General features: G+C 45.4%; 2 protein-coding genes and 1 long non-coding RNA gene across 3 annotated transcripts; all 3 read right to left on the bottom strand.

Annotated features, from left to right (window-relative positions):
• Window positions 1-2917: 2917 nt before the first annotated feature.
• On the bottom strand, window positions 2918-6537 carry LOC120710563 (acyl transferase 4-like). Its single transcript, XM_039996211.1, has 2 exons — window positions 5973-6537; window positions 2918-4259 (listed from the first exon to the last, which is right to left on the bottom strand). The coding sequence occupies exons 1-2, from the start codon at window positions 6426-6428 to the stop codon at window positions 3408-3410; spliced, it is 1308 nt and encodes a 435-aa protein (XP_039852145.1). The 5' UTR covers window positions 6429-6537; the 3' UTR covers window positions 2918-3407.
• A 6522-nt stretch (window positions 6538-13059) lies between these two features.
• LOC120706630 (acyl transferase 4-like) lies at window positions 13060-15649 on the bottom strand. The gene is made up of 2 exons (XM_039991311.1): window positions 15055-15649; window positions 13060-14195 (listed from the first exon to the last, which is right to left on the bottom strand). Exons 1-2 carry the CDS (start codon window positions 15517-15519, stop codon window positions 13356-13358), a joined length of 1305 nt encoding a protein of 434 aa, XP_039847245.1. The 5' UTR covers window positions 15520-15649; the 3' UTR covers window positions 13060-13355.
• A 4181-nt stretch (window positions 15650-19830) lies between these two features.
• On the bottom strand, window positions 19831-22321 carry LOC120706631. Its single transcript, XR_005688383.1, has 2 exons — window positions 22025-22321; window positions 19831-20069 (listed from the first exon to the last, which is right to left on the bottom strand). It is a non-coding gene; the product is annotated as an uncharacterized LOC120706631 (long non-coding RNA).
• Window positions 22322-26071: the final 3750 nt, after the last annotated feature.

Here is a 26071-nt window from a genome sequence, read left to right on the forward strand (position 1 = left end):
GTTGTTAATAGATGTAACTATCTAAGCTACTATTCTCTTTTTGGTTTTACATATTTTCAACCTTGCAGTATGTGAATACGACAAGTCGACAACGCAAGTAGTTGGATCTTACTGGCCTTGTTTGGTTTCCTAGCGCAATTTGCGCTAGGAAAGGAATCTTACATGCATGGAGTACTAAACGAAGTTTATTTGTAAAATATTTTCACAGATGAGTGCAACTTTACGCGAGCACAGGGGTTGTGGAGTTAATTTTGCAAATTGTCTTTATTTAATACCTCTAATTAATGATAAAGTTGCTACAGTCCCTAGGATAGCACAAACCAAACAGGACCACTATTATTGGGAACATCAAAGATAAAGAACACGACACAGTTGCGTTGCTTCGGAGCAACTCAAGCTCACCCCTCGGAGTTGTGATCATTTGTCGTTGGCCACGGATAATGCATACACTGTTCGATCGACGCTGAAGCTAATAAGAACGTGATAACGCACACCTGCCTAGCTTGCTTTACGATTAGCATTAAACAATCCTGGTTTAAGCTTGATTGCGCCAGCATCGTGCATGTCACTTTCGTGCATGGATTACCTTGTCGTCTCGGGCTCTCGCTTTCTTCTTTTCGCTAGCTAACTACCCGTCGGCCTTGGATCACACAGAGACCGCCCGTCTGAGAGCGTGGGAACGAAAGATTGGACCGACGTCCTCGTCCTTGTGGGAGCACGATGACCTGAAATTAATGTTAAAGCTAGCTAGACCACTCTGGTTGGAAAATAGCAGCAGCAGGTGATTGGTGAAATCTAGTATCATCTATCGTCATTCATTCGGTCAGAAAAGTAAATGCTCACATTTGAGTTAGGTCTTTCTGCATTGAGTCAATGAACTCAATTTGCAACGCTTTAGGTTCCAGGATGAAAGTTAGACGCTGCTTCATGTTCTGCCCTTCTTCACACTGTGTTAGCTCTCTGCTCAAAGTGTGTAGGTGCTGTCAGCGCGTATGTCAGGATTTGGTTCAGTCGGCGACACGAAACTTGAGCGCATGTCCGGTTTTGCAGCTGATGCTGCGCACTTTGTCTAACGTGTCATGTTATCTTGAGTAAGGCTGAACAACAACCGGTTCGTTGTCAGCACTTGCAACAACTGTGAAGACGTACGTGAACAGACAACAATCCTTGGCAGTTGGTCAGGGTACAAGAAAACGTTAACTACAACAAACGAGGGTTATCGTCAATTCGGCCAAAATTCAGACCTGGAGCCCAGCAGGGCCCATTTAGGCCCTGCGTCCATGTATCGCTGGGCTTCTCTGACCGGCCTTCTGTGGGCCGAGTAGTCACCGTTCGGCCACAATAGCTGCTTGGGCCAATCAGCATGTTGCGGGGCCTGGCTAATACACGGTTGTCCGGAAGTTTGCTCACGTATGGTCGGTCTCCGACCATCCTTATTTGGAAATGTTCCTTTGTTTGTCTGCGCCATTTCGTGACGTGATTGCGGTGCCTCTCTTGCACAAGTGTCAACTCCCCACTTGCGTTAACGTGCACCTTGCATTCTATAAGAAAATGTATGGAGAAAACAAAAATTGGAAAGCAACAATTTGGAAGGAAAAAATGTGCAAAAATTTTAGAAACTTGTAGAAAAAACTTCCGAACAAAAGATGTGTATAAAGTTTATTAAAAGATTGGAAAAAATATTTTGGAAAAAAATTAGCTTGACAAAATTTTGTTTGCTCGCAAAATTTTGAAACAAAAAACTGTAAAATGTTGAGAAGAAACAAAAATTTGGTAGCAATAATTTGGAAGCAAAAAATTATTAAAAATTTTACAAGCAAAAGTTGTAAACAAAATCTTTGGGAGATAAAAAAAATTGAGAACAAAATTTATCTTGAAAAACAACTTTTGGGGACAAAGATAACCAAAATTTGCACAGAAGAATTCAAAAAAGAAAAACAGCCAAGAGGTTATATACATAACTTTTTTGGCGGAAAAGTTGGATAGGAAACTTTTGCTATGAATTCAGAAAACATTATGTGAAAAAAACCTTGGAATGGGAAAATAGAAAAGGAAAAAATGCAGCTCTGGCACTCGGATCCTAGGGGAAGCTCGTTGAGTGCGCTGTCGCTCCGGCGCAGAGAGCTCTCCCAGCGCCTCCGCTCCTGCGGGCCGCTCCGTCAGGCTGCACGCTGCTCTTGCCTCATGCTGGGAATAAGCATAATGAGAGGAAAAATGAAGGTAGGAGAGAGAATGGAGAAAGAAAAATGGATCGGAGGAAGTGGAGTTGTTGGTTTTGCCCGAAGGATATGGATTAGGGAGATGCGGGGCCATACAACATGTGTTATTCACGAAACGGTTGAGATCGATCGTGAGCACGAGAATCTTCTGTTGACAGTAGAATCAGGATTGGGCATGTTGGTTGTGTGTTATGCTAGGGCTTGATCAGAAAGCGGTTCAAAGAATAATTGTTCCAGACTTACAACATTCATGTTGATTGCATTATGCCACTATCTTTGGCGATGGAGAAGAGTTCAGGGAAAGACTGCTCAAGGAAACAAGTTCTGCCATCTTTGATAATTATTGAAGCAATGTCTTTAAACTAGTCTAAAAGTAATAAGATGTCTCTCCACCGGAAAGAACCTTTTCTTTAGTGATTTGGGAGTTTATCATTCCCAGATTAGCTTTACCTAAGGGATGTCCAACCAATTGTAAAAGTGAAGATGTTCAAATACTGAGTATACTTTCCATCCAAGAAATCTAGCGGTTTACCAAAACCTAGGTGTTGCGTGCAAGACTTTCAGAACTGAACTATGCTTCATTTTATCAAAGGCCTTCTCAAAATCTAATTTGAGTTCAATGATTTTCTTCCTTGAGTGGTGACAAAGATGCAAATATTCCGGAGCCCAAGAGCCAAGCAATCTTGGATTGTTCTTCCTTTAATAAAGCCATAAATAGACCTCGGTACAAACCGTATCTTATTACAAACTGTATCTCATTACAATGCCCAAGATACAGCCCAAACCAGCCAAAACACTAGCGCATGATGAAGCGTATGTGCATCACGCACGTACCACTACTAGGGGTGGTAATGTGCCATGACCCTAGTGTCTCTTCACAGACCAACAAGATCCTTTAATTTATTAGTTTAAAATTATATTATATTAGAGTCCAGTCCTTTTAGGATCCGGCCCTTAGATTTTATAGTTCAAAATCTTGGACCACCTCTAACCACTACACCACAACCACAAGTCCACAAGCAATGCTGGACATGAGATACAATGTCAACGAGCATGAGGTAGTACTCTCTCCGTTTCAAATTATATTTCGTTTGATTTTTTGACTTCAAATTTGACCACTTGTATCAGAGCGTCCTCATATATCATCAGAGCACCCCCTATATCAAAGCATGCATAGTGGTGTGAGTTCTAGAATGCTTCCATCTCGTCCCTGAACTCCGGCGAGTTCTCCTCCTCGACGCACCGTGTCATGATCCTTGCCCCCGCCTTGGGCGCCGGCGGCGCGCCGATAATGGCTTTGGGCATGAACGGGACGAACGCAAAGGATATCACCTGCGACGGCGTCCCCCAGCCGTAGTCGGCATCCAACCCCAGGCGGGTCCAGTCCGACACGAACAGCAAATCGTACGAGAAGCTCAGGTCGTAGGGGTCCGGCTCCACGCGCTCCCCCGCCGCCCACCGCGCGAACTCGGCGGGGAGCCGCGCCTTGGCGTCCCGGATCATGGCGACCACGCCGGCCGTGTCCGCGCCCGCCACCGCGCCGCTCTCCGCGCTCACCGTCACCGTGTAGAAGCAGTTGCCGTAGAACCCGGCGCCGCCGCCGCCGCCGCCGCGGCGGCGCAGGAGGCGGCGCGCGTCGGCAAAGAAGCCGAGGCTGACGCGCGTCGACGGGTCCGCGAGCCGCAGCGACCGCGTCCGCGCCTGCCACAGCCTGGCGACGGCGACGTCGAAGGTGGAGCAGCGCCGCCCCGTGGACTGCAGGAACTGGGACTTGGCACGCTCGATGCTGTCGGAGCTCAGGTCCACGGTGAGGTGCCGGAGTTGGAACGTCCGCGGCGTGGGAAGAGGGCCGGAGAGGAGCTTCTTGGGCGGGTTTGGGATGAGCTCGCCGCGGGACCAGATGGGAGTGACACGGGGCTTGGGGAGACCGCGGCCGTAGTCGCCAATGGCGGTGATGAACTGCGCAGCGCCCAGGCCGTCAGTGATGGAGTGGCTGGAGGTCAACCCCACCACGAAGCCACCGCACGTGAACTCGGTCACCTGCAGATAGTGTAGAATTACGATCGTTGCTCGACAAGCTAATTACCATGCAAGTGTGGGTAAATCTCATAGCTAGCTAGTCATGAATCATGATGGACATCATGATTTGACCCTTGCTTGTGGCTCCCATGCTACAGCTATTGGATCAGGTAGCAAAGTCGCCTCAAACAGTGGTGTGACCTGGGACTCTGACGTCGTCACGATGAGGATAAGTATCCGACTAATAAGGTCTCATTTTAGATACAAAATTCAAAATTTCAAAACTATCTTGCGGCATATGCATGGAGTATTAAATTTAGATAAAATAAAAACTAATTGTATAGTTTGCTTGTAAATTGTGAGACGAATCTAATGAGGCTAATTAGATCATGATTAGACAATAAATTGCTATAATAAATATGTGCTAATAACAGATTAATTATTTTTAATAAATTCGTTCCGCAGTTTACATACGAGTCTTGTAATTAATTTTATAATTAGTCTATATTTAATACTTCAAATGTGTAAAAATTTTATTTAAAAAAACTTTACGCGGTGAAACTAAACATCCGCTATGATCGATCTGCTGGAAGCACGAACTCATATCGAGTCGACGGCCTAACGACCGTTCAACAACCATATATTTTACGGCAACCAAGACAAAATGCTGACAGATATGATGATATATTACAATACGAAGAAAATAATCTTGTTTATTTGCCACGCGGATCATGCCAGCGTCCTTAATTGGGCAGGTACTTACGCCATAAACTGCTCACTTTGGAGTAGCGAACAAATTAAGTCTAATTCAGTTGCAGTTTCTTACTATTACGAAATATGGTTTCGAGCCTGTGATTAAGAATGTGTTCAGGGGCGGAGTTAAGGATTTGACCATAGAGGAGGTCATACACACCCACCCGGCCCGTGAGATCTAGGCCATCTTTGAAACATTAGCCCAGAGCTAATTTTGAAAGCTAATGTTTAGTCTTGAATTGGTAGGCTAAGAATTAGTTTAAGGTAGATTGTTTGAATCCATGAGCTAATGTCAACTCTCTCTCTTCCATCCCCATGTTTAGGTGTGAGGACCATACAAAATTAGCCCCATTAGATGTGATAATGGGATAATGGATGATTCACTTTAGTCCAAAATTATCCCAAATATTTGGATGCATGAGGAATAATTTGGGGCTAAAAGGTGAGAGATAATTATTATCCCTATGTATCCAAACAGACCCTTGGTTTAACATCTTGCTACGGTTAAGATGACACTTCCTCACACCGAGTAATTTTGATGATTCTCTCGCTGATTGGTGGACACGATCACGCAAAAGGTTGCAAAAGGCTGACTGAAAATGCTTCGACTCTCTAGTCATTCTCACCTCTTGGATGATTTGGAAAGAGCGGAACAACAATATTTTTGATAGAAATCAGCTGACAGTCGTGGAGCTGGTGCTACGTATCAAGGAGGAAGCTGATGTCTGGTTATTGGCAAGTTTTAAGCACATCGGTGTTTTCCCTGCAGCTTTTAGTCTGCCTGTAAGTCGCAAACTGTTAAACTTGTAATGTAATTTTTTCTTTTGTTGCCTGAGCTTGGATCTCTATTCCTAGCTCGTTGGTTGGTTGTAAAACTCTGCTTCTTCTTCTTAATGAAAAACGTGTCCAGACACGATCGCAAAAGAGAAAAAGCAATAATCAATAACATACTTCAAATGAAAAGGTGTTATGTTGTTATACCTGCATCATGAGAGGGAGGTCGAGTGGCTGCACACCAGGCGCCTCGTCCGGGAGCAGGTCGCCCTCCGGGATGGCGAACGGGTACTTCTCGAGGCGCCCGACGTCCTCCAGGCTGCACCCGGCGACGGCCTCCACGAACCACGCGCCCTCGCCGGTGCACTCCACGCGGGCGCTCGCCGGCCCGCCGGGCCCGCCGACGAGCCGCCCGGCGAGCGGGTAGTAGTCCACCAGCGCCTTCCCCAGCGCCTCCCGGACCACGGTCGCCGGGGACTGCTGCTGCAGCTGCCCCTCGCCGGCGGCGGTGCCGCAGCCGCGCGGCGGGTACACGTTCAGCGACGGCACCATGTGGCGCAGCCCCACCACGCGGTCAATGGCGGACAGCTCCAGCGAGCCCGCCGGCGTCGCCGCGGCCGGGCGCACGTACGACCGGCTCGTCCTCCGCACCTCGAACCCCATGGCCGGCACTGTGTGTGATTGTTCGATGTCTGCAGGCCTTCGTGTGTATTTTGCGATAGTGTGCGATGGTGTTGTATGGACTACTATATAGGAACTAGAATTAGGGAGCAGTCTTGGGTCTTGAGCAATAATTGATATATAGGCCGGATTACTTTGGAGTTTGGACGCAAAATATATACACTGATATCGAGACGTCATTTACATATAATATAATATCCAATGATGATAGACAAATATCATTGACTTTGGTGATGATCGTTGACAAAACGTAGGATCGAGGAGTACCTTGTTTTTTCTTACTTCAAACTCCCTCTATCTATTTTTATAAGATGCACATACATATTTTTTATAAGATGCACATACATATTAAGATTCAAACTTTACAATCTTTGACCATTATTTTTTTATTTTATAATATAAACTTTATATGATTGGATTCGTAATCAAATATACTTTACCATGATTATAAATTTATAATATAAGTGATATAATATATGATAGATGAATAGTGAAAAGTGGTATTTGGAATACCGTGTCATATGTTATAATATACATTATAAAAATGAAAGAAGGGAGTAAAACCTTAATATAAGAAAGGACCACTCGAAGCATCCTGGTAATAGCTAGAGGGGACAGTTGACTATAAATATGCATAATCCATCTATAGTGATGCGCATTGTAGTTGAAAACTACGGTACAGATCACCACTTGAAATCCATCTCTACTATAGCTCTTTTCCTCTCCCTGTTTTTTTTTTTCAAAACCTGTTTGGATAGGCTAAAGTGAAGAACAAGGCTTATGTCTTGAATTCAATCTGGCGTGCCTCTTTTATAATCGGACGTGGATGGAACTAGGAATCATTCAACCCATATGATTGGAGCAGGGCAGTATGGCGGTTTAGCCCAGAGCCTGAGAGGTCAGAGGAGGAGAGGAGAGTTTGTCCCTCGACATTTTGTATCTGACGTGCCTCTTTTATAACACAGGCCAACTGGTAACGAGTTCAGAACTGTTAGAAAAAGCTCGATGCATAGCAGAAATGAATAATAATAACCAAAATGTCGAAAACTTGATACAAAGCGGAAGCTAACGTAAAGCGATCTACTCTAGCAAACCTACCAACAACTTCACTTAACAAAGCATGTGATGATTCAGCAAAGATTAGCATAGCTCAAAATCAAATGGAAGCAAAGCTTATCCGAAAAAACTGATCACAAGTCTGACAAAAAAAACTAGAGCTAATCACTACAAAGCCAACTAAAATTTACTTGACTAGGCATGCAAAGATTAACCACCAGAACTACTCAACCCAAGTCAACTAAATATGGAAATTATCACGAGGTATTAGAGGAGGCAATCACTAATTAACTAGCTAAAACATGTTAGCAAAACAGTAAACAATCTTTGCAAAATGTAAATACTTGAAACAAAACTCAGAGGGCCTTCCTGCTGACCGGACCGTGGTGTGTTGCTAGTGCTGCCTCTGGCCTGGGCTGCAAGTCTGCTGGCCAATGGCTGGCCTGCTTGGCCACGGTGCTGCTGCACGTTGGGCCGTGTGCCTCCGCAAATAATCCCAGTCACGCGTGCTAAAAACGCGGCCGGGGGGTATTTCATTAAATAAAAGTGACCACGTCTTCTCTGATCGCGAAAAAATCTCCCGAATTTTGGCTCATGCCCACAAAAATCATGTCTTGCGGCGAGCCCAGCGAAAGAGATTTTTTTACTCTTGCACTGACTGCCGGAAAATCTGTTCCCATGAGGGATTGAATCCCGGCCCGCAGTCAGGGGGCGCTACTTAGCCCTGCAAGCCAGTCGGGCTGCAGGCTCGTTCGCCCCAGTCACGCGTGCTAACTGGTTGCACAAGCGGGAGTGGCTAACTATCGCTTGAGGCGATAAAATTAAACTCTATCGCCTGAAGCGTGTGGCCCAAAATCTTTCTTGAGCCTGGTAATTGTTGGGCCCAAATCTTTCCAGCAATCATCTAACACAGGGACGGTTTGCTGGCGTCATCATGGCATGTGCCATCAAAGAGGAGAGAGAGAATCGTGCATGCAAAAAAAGACAATCATGATAACATCATCCATGTGAATGCAAAATTAAAAACTAAAAAAAGTTATAACCATTAAATCGAGCATCCAGATTAAATTTAGATTGCACCATTATTTTTTTATAATAAGATCTTTAAAACAAGACCTCACTTGCCTATATTTGTATGATATTTTATAAAAATATTTAATTTAATATTAAATGACTAATTTCATCAAGTGGGAACAAATGTTTTAAGAACAAATAAAGTTTTGTACGAACAAAAAGATTAAAACTAACAAACAAATAATAATATACAACGAACAAAATATTATATCGCGAACATGATTGTGTAGGCTAAATAATAGTAATGAAAATCGCGAATAAATGAGTGAACAAGGCCAAAAAATTTAATCGACAAAATGAACAAATAAATTATACACCTGGAACAATCATGTTTTGAACACAGAACAAAATATTACTATCTATAAGATAAATAATTGGATAAATTGAAAATAATAAGCAAGAGAAGAATATAAAAATATAGAAGAATCAGGATAGGTACAAAAAATAGATAAAAAGAATGGAATAAGAAATTAAATAATAAAAAGAAAAATATTCCATGAAGAATAGGAGGAAAATTCAATTAGAAAAATACATGAATTATTAATACCTCTAAAACACTCAACACACTTAGTCCATAGAAGAAAGTAAATAGAGAATAAAACAAGAGTAAATGATAAAAAAGAAAAACATATTATATACTAGGAAAGAAATATTTACTAGAGCATTAAAAATAAGAAGAAAAAAAGAAAATAAATGATTAATATTTTTGTAAAATACAAGCAGACAACTTAGCACCACATAGAATAAGAATAACTACCTTATCTTCTCAGCCGCAGTAGTATCCGCACCGCCAAGGAGAATCTGAATTCTTGTGTGACGTCGTGAACAAGCCCTCCGACTCAAGATGGTAATGGGTATCCGAAGCCCGATTACCCGATAGATTTTACCCGATTAGAAGGCAGGCATGGAATAAATTTTCTACCCGTGGGTACATTATTGGGCAAAATTCCTTACCCATCGGGTATGCGGATACGGGTACGGATGCATACTACCCATACCCGCCTACCCGCGGGTAAAAAATACCTGCAGAAAGAAACTAAACTAGCCTAAATCTCTAACATATTTTAGCCCATATGGCCCATAAATTTGGCCCAATCCCCTCAGAGCGCAGGCCGAGATCCACCAGCACGAGGTCCACCCGCAGCCCCACAGCTGCCTATCCCAGCCGCCGCAGGCCGCATGCCCCCACGGCCCCACCACAGCGCCCTCGGCTGGATTTGGAGCTTTCGTCCCCGGTGCCCCCGCACATCATAGTCAAAGCTCAAGCCTAGTCGAAGCCATGGTTGAAATGCATGTGCATTTGCTTTCTTTTTGATGTCTTATCTATTAATTGCATTTGGGAACTTGTAACCTGTGTGGTCTTTCTTTAATTCATGGTGGATTAGTGACTTGTAACCATGTGAATGAAGCTTGGAATGACTTAATTTTTTATGTGAATGTCGGGTATGTTTTCGGGTGTGGGTCACCCGTCGGGTACAAATTACCCACGGGGTACGGGTATGGAAGTATTTTTCTACCCGTGTGCGGGTGTGGGTAACCCAACATGTAAAATTTAGCCCCAGCGGGTACGGATACGGGTGGCTACTACCCGTAGGGTACATGCACGTTGCCATCTTGACCTCCGACAACGACGTGAGAATCCTGCAGAACGGTCGCACCCGACGAATCATGAGCAAACCACTTGTTGGGCTGTTTTGATATTGGGCCAGGCACGTACAATTCTTCAGGAGATGGATTCTTGAATTGTAGCGCACGCGATGCATAGTCATCCGGTGCACAAGCGCCTCGCGCGTGTGGTCTGCTCGTTTCTCTTTTATTTGGGCCGACCCATTGATGGTTAAGGTCCTGCTTTGCTAATTATTTTTTTCTTTTTCTTCTAGAAGTTGCGATGGAATATTTTTTCTATTTGTTTCAATGGAGTAATTTGTTCCGATGAAATATTCCTATAGTAAGATTAGATCCAACTGAACAAATTTTAATTTTATTCTGCTAGAATATTTTCTATTTTAAATAGAATAATTCTGTTCCAGTGGAATAATTTGTTTCAATTATGGAGATTTTGGAGCCGGCGGCCCAAAAACAAGCAGTGCCCGTGTGCCCTGTAGCCGGGCGTGGTTAGCTGTCACTTCAGGTGGCGATACTTCAGGTGATGATTAAGAAAACCATCGCCTCAAGCAAAGCGCGCTTTGTGTTCGGGAGTTTGAGTTGCTTCGGCCCATTAATGAGGTTGGTCTGGCCCATTGCGCGGACTTTTTCCACATGTGTTGACAGCTAACTAGAAAGAGAATCTGCCATCCATGCAGATATGGACAAATGTTGACATCACCATGTGTATGCAAATTCAAAACTAAAAAAAATAACTATAAAATCGAGCATCCAAATTAAATTTAGATGTACAACGAACAAAAATAATAAATAGTGAAAACATTTGATTGTATATGATAGCTACTGAAAAATGAATATTCCGAACAAATGAATAAATATCGCCAAATAATTTAATTTACAAAGAGAACAAATAATTTAGCATTACGAACAAATTAGTTATATGCAGATATGAAGAAAAATGTATCTATATTAAGAAAATATCACATTAAACAAGTTAATATATAAAAAAATTATAAAAGAACTCTATAGGACACATCCACGCTCTACAACTTACATCAATTCATAGTTAACAAGTTAGTTAAACAAAGTATAAAAGGAAAATAATAAAGAATGAAAAAAATAACTTACGGGAATGTTCAGTAGAGAGCGGTGCAGCGCTGCACCTCCTGTGCGTTGTGCCACACGCGTGCACGTGCGTGCCTGGCCCAGCTGCACTGGGGCTGCGCGCCTCCGCATGGGCCGCTGCTATGTGCTGGCCCATCTGACCGCCAGCACGTGTGAATCTTTCAGGAGGTGCATTCTAAATATCACTGTTCGGCAGGCTGGAGCTAGAGGCTGGAGTTGGAATGATGTGAGAGAAAAATATTGTTGAGCTAGCTGGAGCTGGAGCTGGTGGCTGGAGTAGTGTGAGAGAAAAATACTATTGGGCTGGAGCAGGAGCTGGCTGACGAACGCAGTATATAGCCCGCGCGATATACAGTCCTGACGCCTGCAGCCAGCCTGGGGCGAGTGGAGAGGCCTGCTGGCCGAGCTCCCTCCTGGGCCGTGCAGCGCGCGTGCCGCGCGCCTGGCTACGCGTGCACCGCGTTCCCTGCGCAGCGTCGCACAGTGTGCGCTCTCCCCTGCTCGAGTTTGGCTGGCTCTTGTCTAGCAACAAGAACAGAGAAACAAATAAAAGAAAAAGAACAAGCGAGCAACCAAAACTTCAAACCTAAATTACTCACTCAAGTCTCTACGAATCAAAATGAAACTTTGGAATAGATTCACACCTCTATGAAACTTGAAACCGTAGATTCACACAATCAAAATAAAGAAGCAAGGATTTTTGTTGAATCTGTCATCCACTTTTGTATCATCTGCGCACGGGATTGACAAAATGAACACGAGATTGATTGTTGGATTCTCTCCAGAGATTCGATTGCCAGCCATAATATCATTTAAAGATCGGATGGCAAAAAGCTCATCAAACAAAGAGCACCTGATCTCTCACTCTCTTTCTAATCCTAGCAAATCTCTCATAAACAAACGAAGGACCTCCACCAAAAGAGATGCTATCCCAACAGCCCATCTACGTACATATAGGTGCCTGGTAAATGACCAGACCGCCCTTACATGAAGCACACAACTCAATTATCACTAAGAGGAAAAACTGTGCAACTTTTTATTAGAACATTGGATGGACACGCCCCTTCACGACGTTGACTTTGCTTGACGCAATTTTCGTGATGGGTCACATGCCCTCCATCACCGCCATTCAGCTGCACCTCACGCTCCCCCGATTTTGAGGTCCAAACCGGTAAACCTGCATGCATGGAGGTTTTGAGACTAAAACCATCCAAACCGTTCGTCTCCACTTGATCGCCACATGGCCACGAAGTTAACACGTGTCTGGCCTTCGCCAAGTGCCATGATGTTTTCAAATCTTTCACACTCCCGCCGCACTGATAGTCTACTCCTTGACTTGATCGATGTCGTCTTCATCCGTCAATGTATTCTCCATGCGCTATGTTTAGCCTATCTTATAGCACATATGATTGGATAAGCTTGTGCTAAAGTTTAGCACCTTTATCCCTTAATACTTGAATCCAAACGGGATCTTATTCTCCCAGTCCCCTTGAGCGTGCAACAAGATTTTGGTGGCGTGAACAACGTATACGAGGTCTCCTTGCCTTCCTCCCATAACTTTCTTTCTAGTAGAGTTTATTCTAGATGCTCTGGATGGTGCAAATTATAAATTTCTACAAAAGAGAGACTCCGAGGAATTATTGAAGGCAATACCTTGCCAGTGTTTATTGTACGAAAAAGGAGGATAGGAGAACCTTGGACAGATAAAAATCTTCCTGAAAATTCGTTGCTTCATTAGAGGGACAGGAGAACCTTCGTACAAACTGTATCTTTTTTTTTGAGAGGATCGTACAAACTGTATCTTACAATTTCCATGAGTGGGTGGGCCACATCTTATTACACATCCATTTTTAGCCCAAGATACATCCCAAAAACTTAAAAACAGCCAGAGTGCACAAGCAGTACACACAATTTTTTTTATAAATAGCACACGCACACATTGAAGCAAAGTCCACACAAACAGTATTATTAGACACAAGAGAAGCAAAGAAAGTCGATGAGAGCAGAGCAGGTGCGCCATGTCGGAGCATAGTGGTCGTCGTCGTCGTGTCACTTCTGAAATGCTTTCATCTCGTCCATGAACTCCTGCAGGTTCTCCTCCTCGACGCACCGTGTCGTGACCCTCGCCCCCGTCTTGGGCGCCGGCGGCGGGCCGATGACCGCGATGGGCATGCACGGGTGGTACGCGAAGGGTATCACCTGCTCCGGCGTGCCCCAGCCGTAGTCCGCCTCCAGGAACCCCAGCCGCGTCCAGTCCGACACGAACAGCGACTCGTACGTGAAGCTCAGCTCGTAGGGGTCCTGCGCCACGAGCTCGCCCGCCGCCCACCGCGCGAACTCGGCGGGGAGCCGCGCCTTGGAGTCCCGGATCATGGCCACGACGCTGGCCGTGTCCGCGCCCACCACCGCGCTGCTCTTGGCGCTCACAGTCACCGTGTAGAAGCAGTTGCCGTAGAACCCGGCGGCGCCGCTGCGCAGGAGGTGGCGCGTGTTGGCGAAGAAGCAGAGGCTGACGCGCGCGGCCGGGTCGGCGAGGCGCAGCGACCGCGTGCGCGCCTGCCACACCTTGGCGACGGTGACGTCGAAGGTGGAGCAGTGCTGCCCCGTGGACTGGAGGAACTGGGACTTGACCCGGGCGATGCCGTCGAGGCTGAGGTCGACGGCGAGGTGCCGGAACTGGAACATCCGCGAGAAGACGGGCGGCGCGGAGGGCAGGCTGGGCGGGCTCGGGATGATGTCGCGCTCCCAGACGGGGCTCACGCGGGGCTTGGGGAGGCCGCGGGCGTAGTCGCCGACGGCGTTGATGAACTGGGCGGCGCCGAGGCCGTCGGCCAGGGAGTGGCAGCTGATGAGCCCCACCACGAAGCTGCCGCAGCTGAACTCCGTCACCTGCATGTCAGCATGTGTCCGTGGCTCATTAGTCAACAAGGGAAACGCAAGGTACAACTACAAGATATGATGACGTACATAGAGGTGCAAGAAGCTGATGGAGTATCTGAATTTACTAATAAACCCGACCATATATACCTAACCGAACAACTGGGTCATCGTACCAGAAATACACTATGAACGTGTCGACCGATCTACATCATGAACTGTCATAAGCAGAGACTGACCGTACATGTGTAAATTTGGTCAATCCTCTTCTGAAAAGAGTTTCGGATTAATTAAGCAAACTGCCTTATACTCTGGCAACTAGGCCTGCTAATGGTTTGAGTTGAAATATGTTTTATGGATTGGGTTTTGATGTGGAGTGTGTTTTGATGAGTTAAAAGACATTTTATTAGGTAACGGTGCTAGGCGGGTTGGGATGAGTTGAAATGGATACTTTATGCAAAACTATGCGTTCACACTATAAAGTTTTAATCGAAATTTAATGAAATTTGTTGGACCCCACGTCAAGAGCCGGATCTTGAAAATAAAACCTCGCATTCACATTATAAATTTGATTGGAATTTGTTGGATATGACTTGATGTGACTAGAAGCTATACACTGTGCAAAGCAGTGTTGCCAAACCTACATGTAACCCCATGTCAAGACCCGAGCCCCATTTATTTGCAGTCCGTTAAACTCATGAGTTTATATGGGTTACTCACTTGTGTTGGTTAGAGTTGGAAAATTAACTATTTTGGGTTGGGTACATAAAGTGTATTAATTTTAGATGGAGTTGGATATGGTCCGGGTTACACTCATTAGCAAGTGTTACTGGCAACCTTGCACATTGGTTGTTAGTATATATATCTGCACCTGCATCGCGAGCGGGAGGTTGAGCGGCTCGACGTCCGGCGCGGCGTCCGGCAGCAGGTCGTCCTCCGGGATGACGTACGGGTACTGGTCGAGGCGGCCGGCGTCGTCCAGGCTGAACGCGGCGGCGGCCTCCACGAACCACGCGCCCTCGCCGGTGCACTCCACGCGCGAGACCCCCGGCCCGCCGGCGCCCCCCACGAGCCGCCCCGCGAACGGGTAGTAGTCCACCAGCGCCTTCCCGAGCGCCTCCCGGAGCGCGCGCGCCGGGGACGGCGACGTCGTCCAAGCGTCGTCGTCCTGCCGCCCGGCGACGGGCGCGGCCGCGGCGGCGAAGACGTGGAGGGAGCGCACCAGGTGGTTCAGCCCGACGACGCGGTCGATGATGGAGAGCTCCAGCGCGCCGGACGGCGTCGCGGCGCTTGGGCGCACGTACGACCAGCTCGTCCTCCGCACCGCGAACCCCATGGCCACCCGCTACGCGTGCGTGATCACGAGCTGCTTGCTAGCCCTAGAACGAACGAACTTTGTTGCTAGCTAGCTAGCTAGGCTCTGTGTGTGTGTGTGTGTGTGTGTGTGTGTTGGTGGGCGTAGGTGTGTGTGTATATATAGAGCTGCTGCTGAGCTCCGTCCAAAGGAAGTAGCTAGGTGTCGGGCAGGATGTCAGGATCTGTACATATTTCATATATATGGTTCGCGCCACATGATGTCATCCCCGCTACCAATAAGATCGTATTATATATAAGAATGAAGCATCATCAAGCATTCAATACCGTAAGGCGTAGGTGTGGCCATCTCTGCTAACTACGAGAGTGTTTTTTTAGAAATGATAACTACGAGAGTATTAACACGTACGTTATAGTTTGGCTAATTACTCAGGTTCCAAAATTCAGAGAAATCTGAGCTCAAATTTGAGAATTTCCCTCGGCAAAAGAACTTGAGTTGATGTTTTGGGATTTTTTTTCTCGACAAAGACACTCAAATAGTATGTCAAATATAATATGTATCATACCTGCAAAAAATTTAATTATGTATCAAGAAAGCAGTAGCCAGTACAAAACGACTACTTGACACAAAACAATCGCTAAAAAGTAAAATTACATTAAGTGAAAGGAAGCTGCATATATATCAAGTCAAATGGATGGTGCAAGTGGTGTCGTCGATTTCTTTGTAGAGTTTATGCGCGGCAGGCCCATTAATTAACTGTTACCGTGCATATGTTGTCTCTTGTGTGAACTTAGCTTCAAACAGTTAATTATGTCCCCGCCGTTCTAAATAGTTCTAAATTTTATCGTTTTATTGCTATCCTTATGGTTAAGTTGAGTTTGGTACGTAATGAAATTTTACTCTGGAATATATCATGTCCATTTGCATATCTATACAATGTACTCGAATTTTATTGGTATTCGAGAAACGGTATACTCCATCGTGGCGGCTTGTCACTTGTCCTTGCCTAATGAAGATGTCTAAATGGTATAAAATCACACATTTTCATTAGTCTTAAATAGTTTGCTTTAAGTGTAAGTGTGTAACTAGAGCTGGGGATGGACATGACATTTCTATCTATAAACTTTCATTGCCACCTCAACATAGCAATAAAGGACAACGGAAGAATCCACTTTACATCTCCGATTGGCATGATAGTCTAGTTTTCAACATTGAAATACAAAACCAGATAACAAAAGCTATCCAATTGTGTCGAAACTAGGCAAATTTATTTCTTTGGGTGGTTTCCATTTCCAAGATTTAAAATAATCTGGTTCGAACTAAAAAAAATCCAAAATTAATTCATCTGAAATAAAAATATAAAATTAGTATGTAAAATATTTATGAAGTGTAAGCTAACTACTGGTGCTCTATCCATAGTTATTCGGTGTCGGTATTTAGCCGCCAAGCCCACAAAAGGATACCCCGAGGTGGTTAATTTTAGGTGAGGGGTCGCCAAGATCCGGAATATGATGGTGCAAGCAACACAAAATTTTGGACAGGTTTAGGCCGTTGTACGTGTAATACCCTACATCCTGTGTGATGGTCTGTATTGCCTTAGATGATTATTGCTTGGAGGGGGTTCATGCCCGCCCTTGTATAGTCTGAGGGGACAGGGTTACATGAAAATCCTAATCAGATACTAGCTTAGGAGTCCTACTCTAGTCCTACTCGGGTAATTTCCTTCTGTTCTGACTAGCTCTACTCGTGTCCGAGTAGTTAATTATAATGGCGTAAGGTAAGGCCCACATGCCATCCCTTATCCTGGAATATTCTATGTCTGTGAGCAGTCCCGCTACCTCGGTACTGCAGGCGTCGAGTATTTCTGAAAGTGTCTTCAAGTTCCCACGTATGCTGAGTACTTCCTTTACTGCATTGAGACAATGAGGTGCTCAAGCCCTGAATAATCTTCCTTGACAATCGCACTCCGTATGGAGTAGCCTATGAGCCTTAGGTTGAATTGAAGATTCAACTTGAGGGTCAAATTAGTCTTGAATCTTCTACTCTTGGCTATCACTACTACAGATTCAGCCTTTTGTCCCGGTTCCAAACTGGCTTTTGTCTCGGTTTTGGAACCGGGACAAGGCTTCCGGATTGTCCCGGGTGGCAGAACCGGGGCTAAAGGTGCTTGGCGTTAAAATTTTTTTTGCACACCACGGGATTCGATCCCAAGACTTCTCGCCTAGCGCATGGTTTTCTTGCCAACTCACCTAAGTAGTACACGTGACTCAATATAGAATAACTTCCTTTTGAACTATCACGTGGAGGGGTCTTTTGTCCGGGTTGGTAACACCAACCGGGACAAAAGGGGCCTTTTGTCCGGGTTGGGGTCACCCTTTAGTCCGGGTGGGTGTTACCACCCGGGATAAAAGGGTTGGGCCTTTTGTCCCGGGTGGAGCCACCAACCGGGACAAAAGGGGGGCCTTTTGTCCGGGTTGGTGGTTCCACCGGGGACAAAAAAACCCTGTCCCCCACGTTGGCCCGGCTAGTCGTTGGACCCAGGACAAAAGCCACCTTTTGTCCCGGGCCCAAAGATAACTGGGATAAATGGCCTGGAACAAAGGCCTGTTCTGTAGTAATGTATCAAATCAATTTGAAAACACAGCATTTATGATATGTTTCCCGTAGCCTCGAGCCTTGAATTCAAATCCCAACAGTTTGGAAGAAAGGATCCAAAGAATCGTGGCATGAAGTCTAAAATAATTTTAAGGATCCAAAGCCTCTTATTTAGAATAAAATCCTTGAAATAATGGTTAAACAATTATCTTTTCGAGATAAATCTTCAAAGCCTCTTAAATCGGATTCTTCTGTAAGCCTGAGTAGTTTTACGGTGTCCAGCCTCCCAGCTTACAAGCTCGGAGCCCGTAGAAGGCACTGGAGATGTGCCATGTAGTAATTGGCACCCAGCCCCTGAGCTTGGGAGCTACGAGGGCACACCGAGTAGCTTGACTAGTTGTTGTGGAAGCTCAATATGAAAAAAAGATAATGCAAGCATTATGTAACATTACACGAAGGTACCGAAATTTATTTGGTGTAAAAATAAATTTGTTGTGTCGAGTTGTTGTTTAGGCAATGTAATTTCCCCGGTAGTTAGCCTATTACGTTTAAGCATGTGATTCTTGATAGACGCATCCCATAGTGCTGAGAGCTTGCATGCTTGGGGATGTAGGTGCATAGAAGAGTCAAGGTTTCACGGATTTTTTTGTGTGCTACCCGAGTACTTTAGGAGCCGTTAAGAGAAGACAATGTGCAGGCATTGCAATAGAGAGAATGTACGTTGCCCATAAAGTAGTCGGTGAGAGTGCAGGTTACGCACAAAATAGTCGATCATGTGTAGCCTCCAAGGGTAATTCCACTTGAGAAGCGTACCCAAAATAGTAGTCCATCTTATGAAGAACAAGTCAGAAAAGTTATACGTGACTTAGCCTAGTTGATTGTCGGTGAAGCCAACTAGTCGGAGTTGATTCCGACTAGCTATTGATTGTGTGCTGTCCACTCCCACTAGTTTCCTAGTCAGGAGCAGTAGGTCTCAAGTGCCTAGAATAGGCATGAACTTTCACCCATAGATTCTGTTAACCTCTTGTTTTCAGCCAAAATTGACAAAAATCAAGGCGGACCAGGCTCACCGGTTGGGCCGATCGGTCCGACCGATCTGGCATGTTGTAATCTGACTGTGCCTGGTACTGTAGCCGGAGCTGAAGCCCCTCCAGGCGGGGAGTCCTGCCAAAGAGGGTCCCGATAGATTGGCTCCATACGTGTACACAGTCTGCACGATGAGCGAAGTTGGCTTTGTCATTGGAAGAATAAGTCAAAACTAGTGAGCGAGGTTGTCATTTTCATTAGTTTCCTCCAATGAAATCCCATGGAATCTCACCTCACACTCAACTAGCTCGTTAAGCTATATGGAGATCCATTAATTATTTCTTAGCTTCACCATCTCTTTTTTTATCAGTACGGTTCGACACTATGTATACAATAATGTACGGTAACCATCGATATTTTGTTTTTAATTTTAGGGGTTAGGTGGTGACGGTGATTGGTACCACTAGTGATAATTCGCTGCATCCAGCCAATAATGTTTTTCTCTCATACCAAATCAGAACCAGCCAGTAGTATTTTTGTCTCACAACAAATCAGCACCAGCCACCAGCTATAGCACAGCGAATAGAGTGATATCGCAGCCACTCCAGCATAGTCATCTGAAAATGTCAGAACTTTCCACCTATGATATTCTTCTCCCGGTTGCACATCGGATGTAGGGTGGTTTTCTTCTCATGGCGGTACTTTTTTTTTAATAAAGCTCATGGCGGTACTCTCCCTCCCCCATTCTTTCCACATGCACTTTATCTCGTTTCACCCGCTGTTATTAATTAGCACACGGACTCGGTCGGTTCACCAATGACCACCCTCCAGCTTCACTTTAGTGTTTCGGCAGTGCGCCAGTGCCACGCACACTGCCTGCCACCCTCTCGCCCCAAGCGACTGAGCGGCGGCCGCACCACCGACGATCCCTCCCTCCAACGCATGATTAACTTGCGAAAGAATAAGGGAGAGGCGAATTAGGCACTCTAAAATTTTAACATATGGCTCCAACTAATTTGTAAAAAACTTAAACTTAAATAATCTATTTAGATGTGCAACTATAATTCTTCTAGTGTGAAACTCTCATCCTAAAAAGAGTTTTGCAATCTATAGTCAATTCTAGCAAGATACTATACTAAAAAAAGTAAAAGCACACAAGCTTGTAATATGAAATGCGGAAGCTTAAAGAGGAGAAATGAGAGGAAGCAAATTCTCGACACGAGAATTTATCCTGTGGTTCGGATTGCCACAAAGACGCTCATACATCCACGTTGTTGAAAGTACTCATGAAGAGTATCGCTTCCCGACAATCAAGTCTCTTCCGTGAACACAATCACGGTCACCTTGATTCTGCTTTCCACTAAGGAGCTTGCCCACAAAGGAGAGGGGGTCTCCACGTCCCCCGTACAAGGTTGTCGTCGCTGCTCCACACCAAGACGGAGGTCGATGACGTGCCGGCGAGCCACCAAATACTCCGAGGAGCCGGCGCACCGAAATGCTGGTTGGTTCACTCTAGAACCAGCCACAAGGCACAATATCTTGCTCTCTCACTCACTAAGGAGCTAACCTAATACTAACACTCACAAAGCTTGTGCTAAAGATTAATGATTTGATCACTAAGCTCTTGGATGGCTTGGAGGTGTTCTTAGGTGTATATGTAGTGTCTTGGAACTCCAGCAAGCTTCAAATGGCCGGGGGAACACATATATATAGCCATCCATCTTGAACTAGCCGTTTAGAGCCATTGGCCGGGTTAAACCGATGATAGGGCATCGGTTCTTTCGGTGATACTTGATCTTCACGTAGCCGTTGCACTTGATCTTTCCCTGCTGACGTCATTGCACTGATACATAGCACCGATGGGGCATCGGTTCTTCCAGTGCTGAAAGCTTGGCTGCTGCGCACTTGACATCGTCTTTGAACAATAATATGTTGATTGCACCGATGCCTGTTCCTGATCCATCGGTTAAACCGATGCATTAGGGCTGTCTTCACTTGATTCCATCTGGCGCCCAAACTTACACCGATGTTTGGGCGTTGGTCTATCCGGCAACCATCGGATGCACCGATGGCGCAGCGTCGGTTTAACCGGTGCAGCTGATTCTGCGTCCTTTCGTCCAATTCGTTGCGGCAATCATTTGAATCCTTCAAATATCTTTTATCTCTGGATTCTCACAATACTTTGGCACCTCTACAACGGATTGGACTCGACTTCTTGATGGTGGATTGGACATGGCGTCTCGTCGATGGATTGAATATTGCGTCTTGACAATGAATTAGTCGTGTTGAATTATGTCCATGCGATCTAAAAACTCCTACAAATATGATCTCACAAACTTGTTAGTCCCATTGATTACGTTGTCACTCAATCATCAAAATCACAAACAATGGTCTAGATGGGGCCATGTGCCTTACAACTTGTCCGTAAAATAATTCAAATCAGCATCACTAAGAAGTGGGAGGAATTTCTCAACCGAGGAATGGAACTTCCACAATTAACGCTGTAGACTATAGGTAAGGCGGCCCCCATAAAGCTTATTTTAAGTGGGCTTATTTTAAATCCCGTCACGTCACGTTAGATATTTGGATTCTAATTAGATCTATTAAATATAGACTAATGACAAAATAAATATTATAACTTCTTGGCCAATTCGCGAGACGAATCTATTAAGTCTAATTAGTCCATGAGTCGCCCATCTGATGCTACAGTTAACATGTGCTAATCATAGATTAATTAGTCTTAATAGATTTGTCTCGTGAATAAGCTCTAGGCTTATGTAGTTAGTTTTGTAATTGGCTTATGTTTAGTCTTTCTAACCGGCATCGAAACATTGGATGTGACAAGACTTATTTTAAACCCTTGGAATCCAAATATATGATGTACTGGATGCCGATGCGTGCTGACCTGCGAGTTGCTCCTCCGAGTGCCCCGCTCCGCGACGCCGTCGCGTGCCCAGTCCGCGCCGTGCATGTCTCCGCTACGCACCGGGACCCGTTATGGTTGCACGCGGCTCCGATCCATAGCTCGACACCATGGCCGCACGCGGCCCACACCACTGCTATGTGGGGAGAGGGGAGAGTGAGAGAGGGTGGACGGGGAAAAAGGAGAGGAACGAAGTGGAGGTGACCGGAAGGGAGGCGGCGGCGGTTGAGAGGGAGCTGGGAGGCATCGGTAGGGGAGAGGAAGGGAGGCGTGCACTGTGACAAGGAACGAGAGGGAGAGATGAATCGTGACATGCAAAAGTATAATATATTGGTGTAAGCATCAACACCGGGACTAAGACCCTGCGGTGACAACGGGCTTTCACCGTCGGTTAGTATGGTTTGTGCATACTATTATTACCGGCAGTGTCAGAGGGAACCGACAGTGAAGACCATCACCACTGGTTTGAAATGAAATGAACCGGTGGTGATGGGCCATTTGCTACGACTTGATCTGTAGTAATGACCACAACCCGAACGATTTACCTTCCTAGCTACTTGATCTGTAGTAATGACCACAACTATGAAATTTTACTCTCTTTACCTATATCTAAGCTGTCGCACACTCTATTTTTGTTTACATAGCTAGCAGCTGTATTTTCTTTTTTACGTAATCACTGTATTTCATTAACAAGAACCAACCGGCTTTCCGGTCGAGGAAAACCCCCGAACCTCGGCCACGCCAGTTAGGAGGAATTTTGTTTAATCTAGTCTGAAACTCGCTCCCATAGGGATTGGAACTAGAACCTGAGAAGTGCTAGCTACTAGAGCCACCTAACGTATTCAGTGAGAGACCCGTTAGTTAGCGCCACGGTTGATGATAAAGTTGTTTTGTCTCCACGCGGTTAGGTGCATAGACGTAGAAGAGATAGCGACCTTGCTTTATATACAACAGAGAGAATGGCATATAGTAAGTCAAAGCATCGATAAGTTTTGCTTGGAACAGCGTTTCTGTTTGCCAGCGGCGGCGCACAGAACTATCAACTGACTTTAGCTTCGTTCCTAACCAAAGACAGGTACAGACCGAGTCCAAGTGCACACACACACACATCTTCGTTCGTGTGTAAGGTACGCATTCAAAAAAAAAAAAAAACAGAAAAAGAGCCAAAAGATGCAAATGCAACAACCCATGATGGCAATGGCTTGCGTGTGCAGCGTGCTTCTTGGCCATCGGTGTGGATCGCAGCACCAGTAGTATAGGAGGAGATAAATATTGACGAAGCAAGTGAGTACCAACTAACCCAAGAAACAGGACGGGCGGATCGAAGGGGACAAGGAAGGGAGAGGGGGAGACTAATTTACGGTCGACCGTACGGTCGATTTCCGACAGCTACATTTCTTTTTCGTTTTTAATATTTTTTTTGTTGTTTTCTGAAAAAAAAATTTCAAGAAAAATTTTTAGATAGTGAAAAAAATAAAAAAGTTGAAGAAACATTTCTGGAGAGCGAAAAAAATTTCAAGGGAAAATGGATAGCAGCAGAAAATTTTTTCAAGAAAAAATTGGCGACCACAAAGATTTTTTCAAAGAAAAAATTAGGGGAGAGGGGAAACTTTCAAAGAAAATATTTGGAAGGTTGTACGAAAACAAATTAAAAAATCTCATGAGAAAAATTTTTACATAAAAAAAAATCAGGTAAAAAAATTGAAAAAAAGGAAAAAAAACATGCCGGTGCCCAGGAGGCGGCGCTGCCTGTCGTTGCCGCCTCCCCGCCGCCATGGGCGAGCTCGCGGGCGGATCTCCCCGCGGCCGCCGCCGCCGCGCCGTGGGCGGAGCTCCCCCGCGGCCGCCGCCGCCGCGCCGCGCGCCCGGACTCGTGGCCGCCGCGCCGCGCGCCCGGACTCGTGGCCGCCGCCGCTGTGCCGAGGATGCAGGAGGAAGGAGAAGGGCCGCCGCGCGCCATTGATCTGAGAGGGAAGGAGGAAGGAGAGCTGCGGGAGGAAGGAGGGGTGCGGGATCCACTGAGAGGGAAGGAGGAAGGAGAGCTGTGGACTGCCTACGGGAGGAAGGAGGGGTGCGGGATCCAGAAGGTGGGAGTGGGTGGTGGGTCCCATCACGTGGGAGCTGTTGGGAAAAATCGACCGCTGGAGACGGAAGTCATGGTCGACCGCAGATTCAGCTTCGCGAAGGGAAAGACGGCCGGAGACGTGAACACTGAAAACAGAAAACGGGACTTAGTATTAGTTGGAAACCGGCTTTGATCCCGATCTGATTTTTCAACCCGTACTGAGAACTGAGACCAAAGATGTCCGTCTAGGACATTGATATTTTATCCGGTGTTAAGGGCATCTTGGATATCGGTTGGAAAGACCAGCTGGCACTAAGAGACAGTCATGCTGACGCAAGCTGTCTCCTTAAGTACCTGTTTGTCTTTTCAACCGGTATCAAATGATTTTTCTGATTTCCCTAAATCCAATTTTACTTTGTTTATTATTATTTATTTTTTCAAAATTGCTACGCGTACACGAGCTATACAATACGTCCATTAATCGCTTGCCAATGATGTAATTAAGTTATTTAGACATAATAATAAAGTCAGAATCCCCTTCTGAATCTTCATTTGCACCTAAGTCCTGCTCACCTTCTTCTGTCTCAATACCTTCCTGAGAACCCATTCTTGTCACCTCAAGACTAGACTTCCACTCAGGGCTAGTATGTTCCACTTGTAGGAGTTGTTGTGTTCCATTGTGAAAAATGCCATCAAGGAAATTTAAATGGTCGACATACAGCATAATGTTCTTACAAGTAGAAGCCACATTTGACATTGCAATGATATCAGCATCACCCCTCAAACTTCTCAATCCATCTCCCACTGACTTCCCTGGTTCACACCAATAAACTCTTGTAGATGCTGAATTATTGCATTCTAGAATCCCCAAGAAATCATCAACATACAATAGGGACCATGTATCAGTATTACAAAAATCAAACCAATCTATCTTGTTGTCCATATATATCCTTTTCTTGCCAAGTCCACAGAAAAATCCTTTATAATGTATCTCTACACTGAAGTAATCATCATTTACATCTGCATTGGAAAATACCTTTGTCAAGAAAGTATTTAGCACAAAGCACTACCAAAGTGATTTCATTTTTTTATGATATGAAACAACTCACGGTTGAGTGTTTCACATGCACTGCTCGCACATGCTACAAGCTAATAGGGCAAAGGTTTTTATGCAGACAAAAAAAGAACAGTGTTTCCATTCCAACTTCGATGACACATAGGAGTCAGGTGAACAAATCGCAAGAACAAAATAGTTGGGTTAAGATTAGGGGGCAACTAACCGTATGAAGGACTAGCGTTGGGTTGTCTACGATGAGGTTCCATCACTGGCGGCAGCGGCAACTCGATCTCGATCACTGGCGGCAGTGGCGAGTGCCGATCACCAGCGGCAGCGGCGAGTTCCGATCGCCGGCGGCTGCTGCAAGTTCCGACGTGAAACCATATTTTTGTTGCCGTAAACCCTACGTGGGATCCCTTTGTTGCACAATGTCTATCATGCCGGGCTGAGTCGTGCCGAGCCAATGTTTCCGCGAGCCAAGCTGATCCCACCCTGCCACCTCATCATCCACTGCGGACAAATACGTGGCGTGGCGGGATTTGGACCGTATGCGCACCAAAGTGTCAAGTTCTTGTATTGGATTGATCAGTTTACTAGTTCTTGGACTAATTTGCATGCACTTGCATAGTTGTTGTACTACAGATGCAATTTACTCTTACAAATATACAAATGTTGATTGATATCACAATTACAATATATGCAAGTACATCCGAAGCTTCTCGGGATTCAGCTCGTGCGCGTGGCGCGCAGGCAGTCGAAGACGATGGACAGATCCTCAACTAGTGTTGACCCTACCTTAGTCTTGACCACAATGTCATCGACATACACCTCAACAATATCTCTAATTAGATTACAGAAAGTTTTGTTCATAGCTCGTACAAACGTGGGTAAGACATTCCGTAGACCA

This window comes from Panicum virgatum, chromosome 5K, assembly GCF_016808335.1.
Source record: "Panicum virgatum strain AP13 chromosome 5K, P.virgatum_v5, whole genome shotgun sequence".
Classification (NCBI taxonomy): Eukaryota; Viridiplantae; Streptophyta; class Magnoliopsida; order Poales; family Poaceae; genus Panicum; species Panicum virgatum.

Excerpts from the sequence above, each read along its gene's own strand:
- LOC120710563 (XM_039996211.1), bottom strand. The coding sequence starts at position 6,428 with ATGGGGTTCGAGGTGCGGAGGACGAGCCGGTCGTACGTGCGCCCGGCC. Across the intron at positions 4,260-5,972 it reads ACCTCCCTCTCATGATGCAG|GTGACCGAGTTCACGTGCGG; the intron begins GTATAACAACAT and ends CACTATCTGCAG.
- LOC120706630 (XM_039991311.1), bottom strand. The coding sequence starts at position 15,519 with ATGGGGTTCGCGGTGCGGAGGACGAGCTGGTCGTACGTGCGCCCAAGC. Across the intron at positions 14,196-15,054 it reads ACCTCCCGCTCGCGATGCAG|GTGACGGAGTTCAGCTGCGG; the intron begins GTGCAGATATAT and ends GCTGACATGCAG.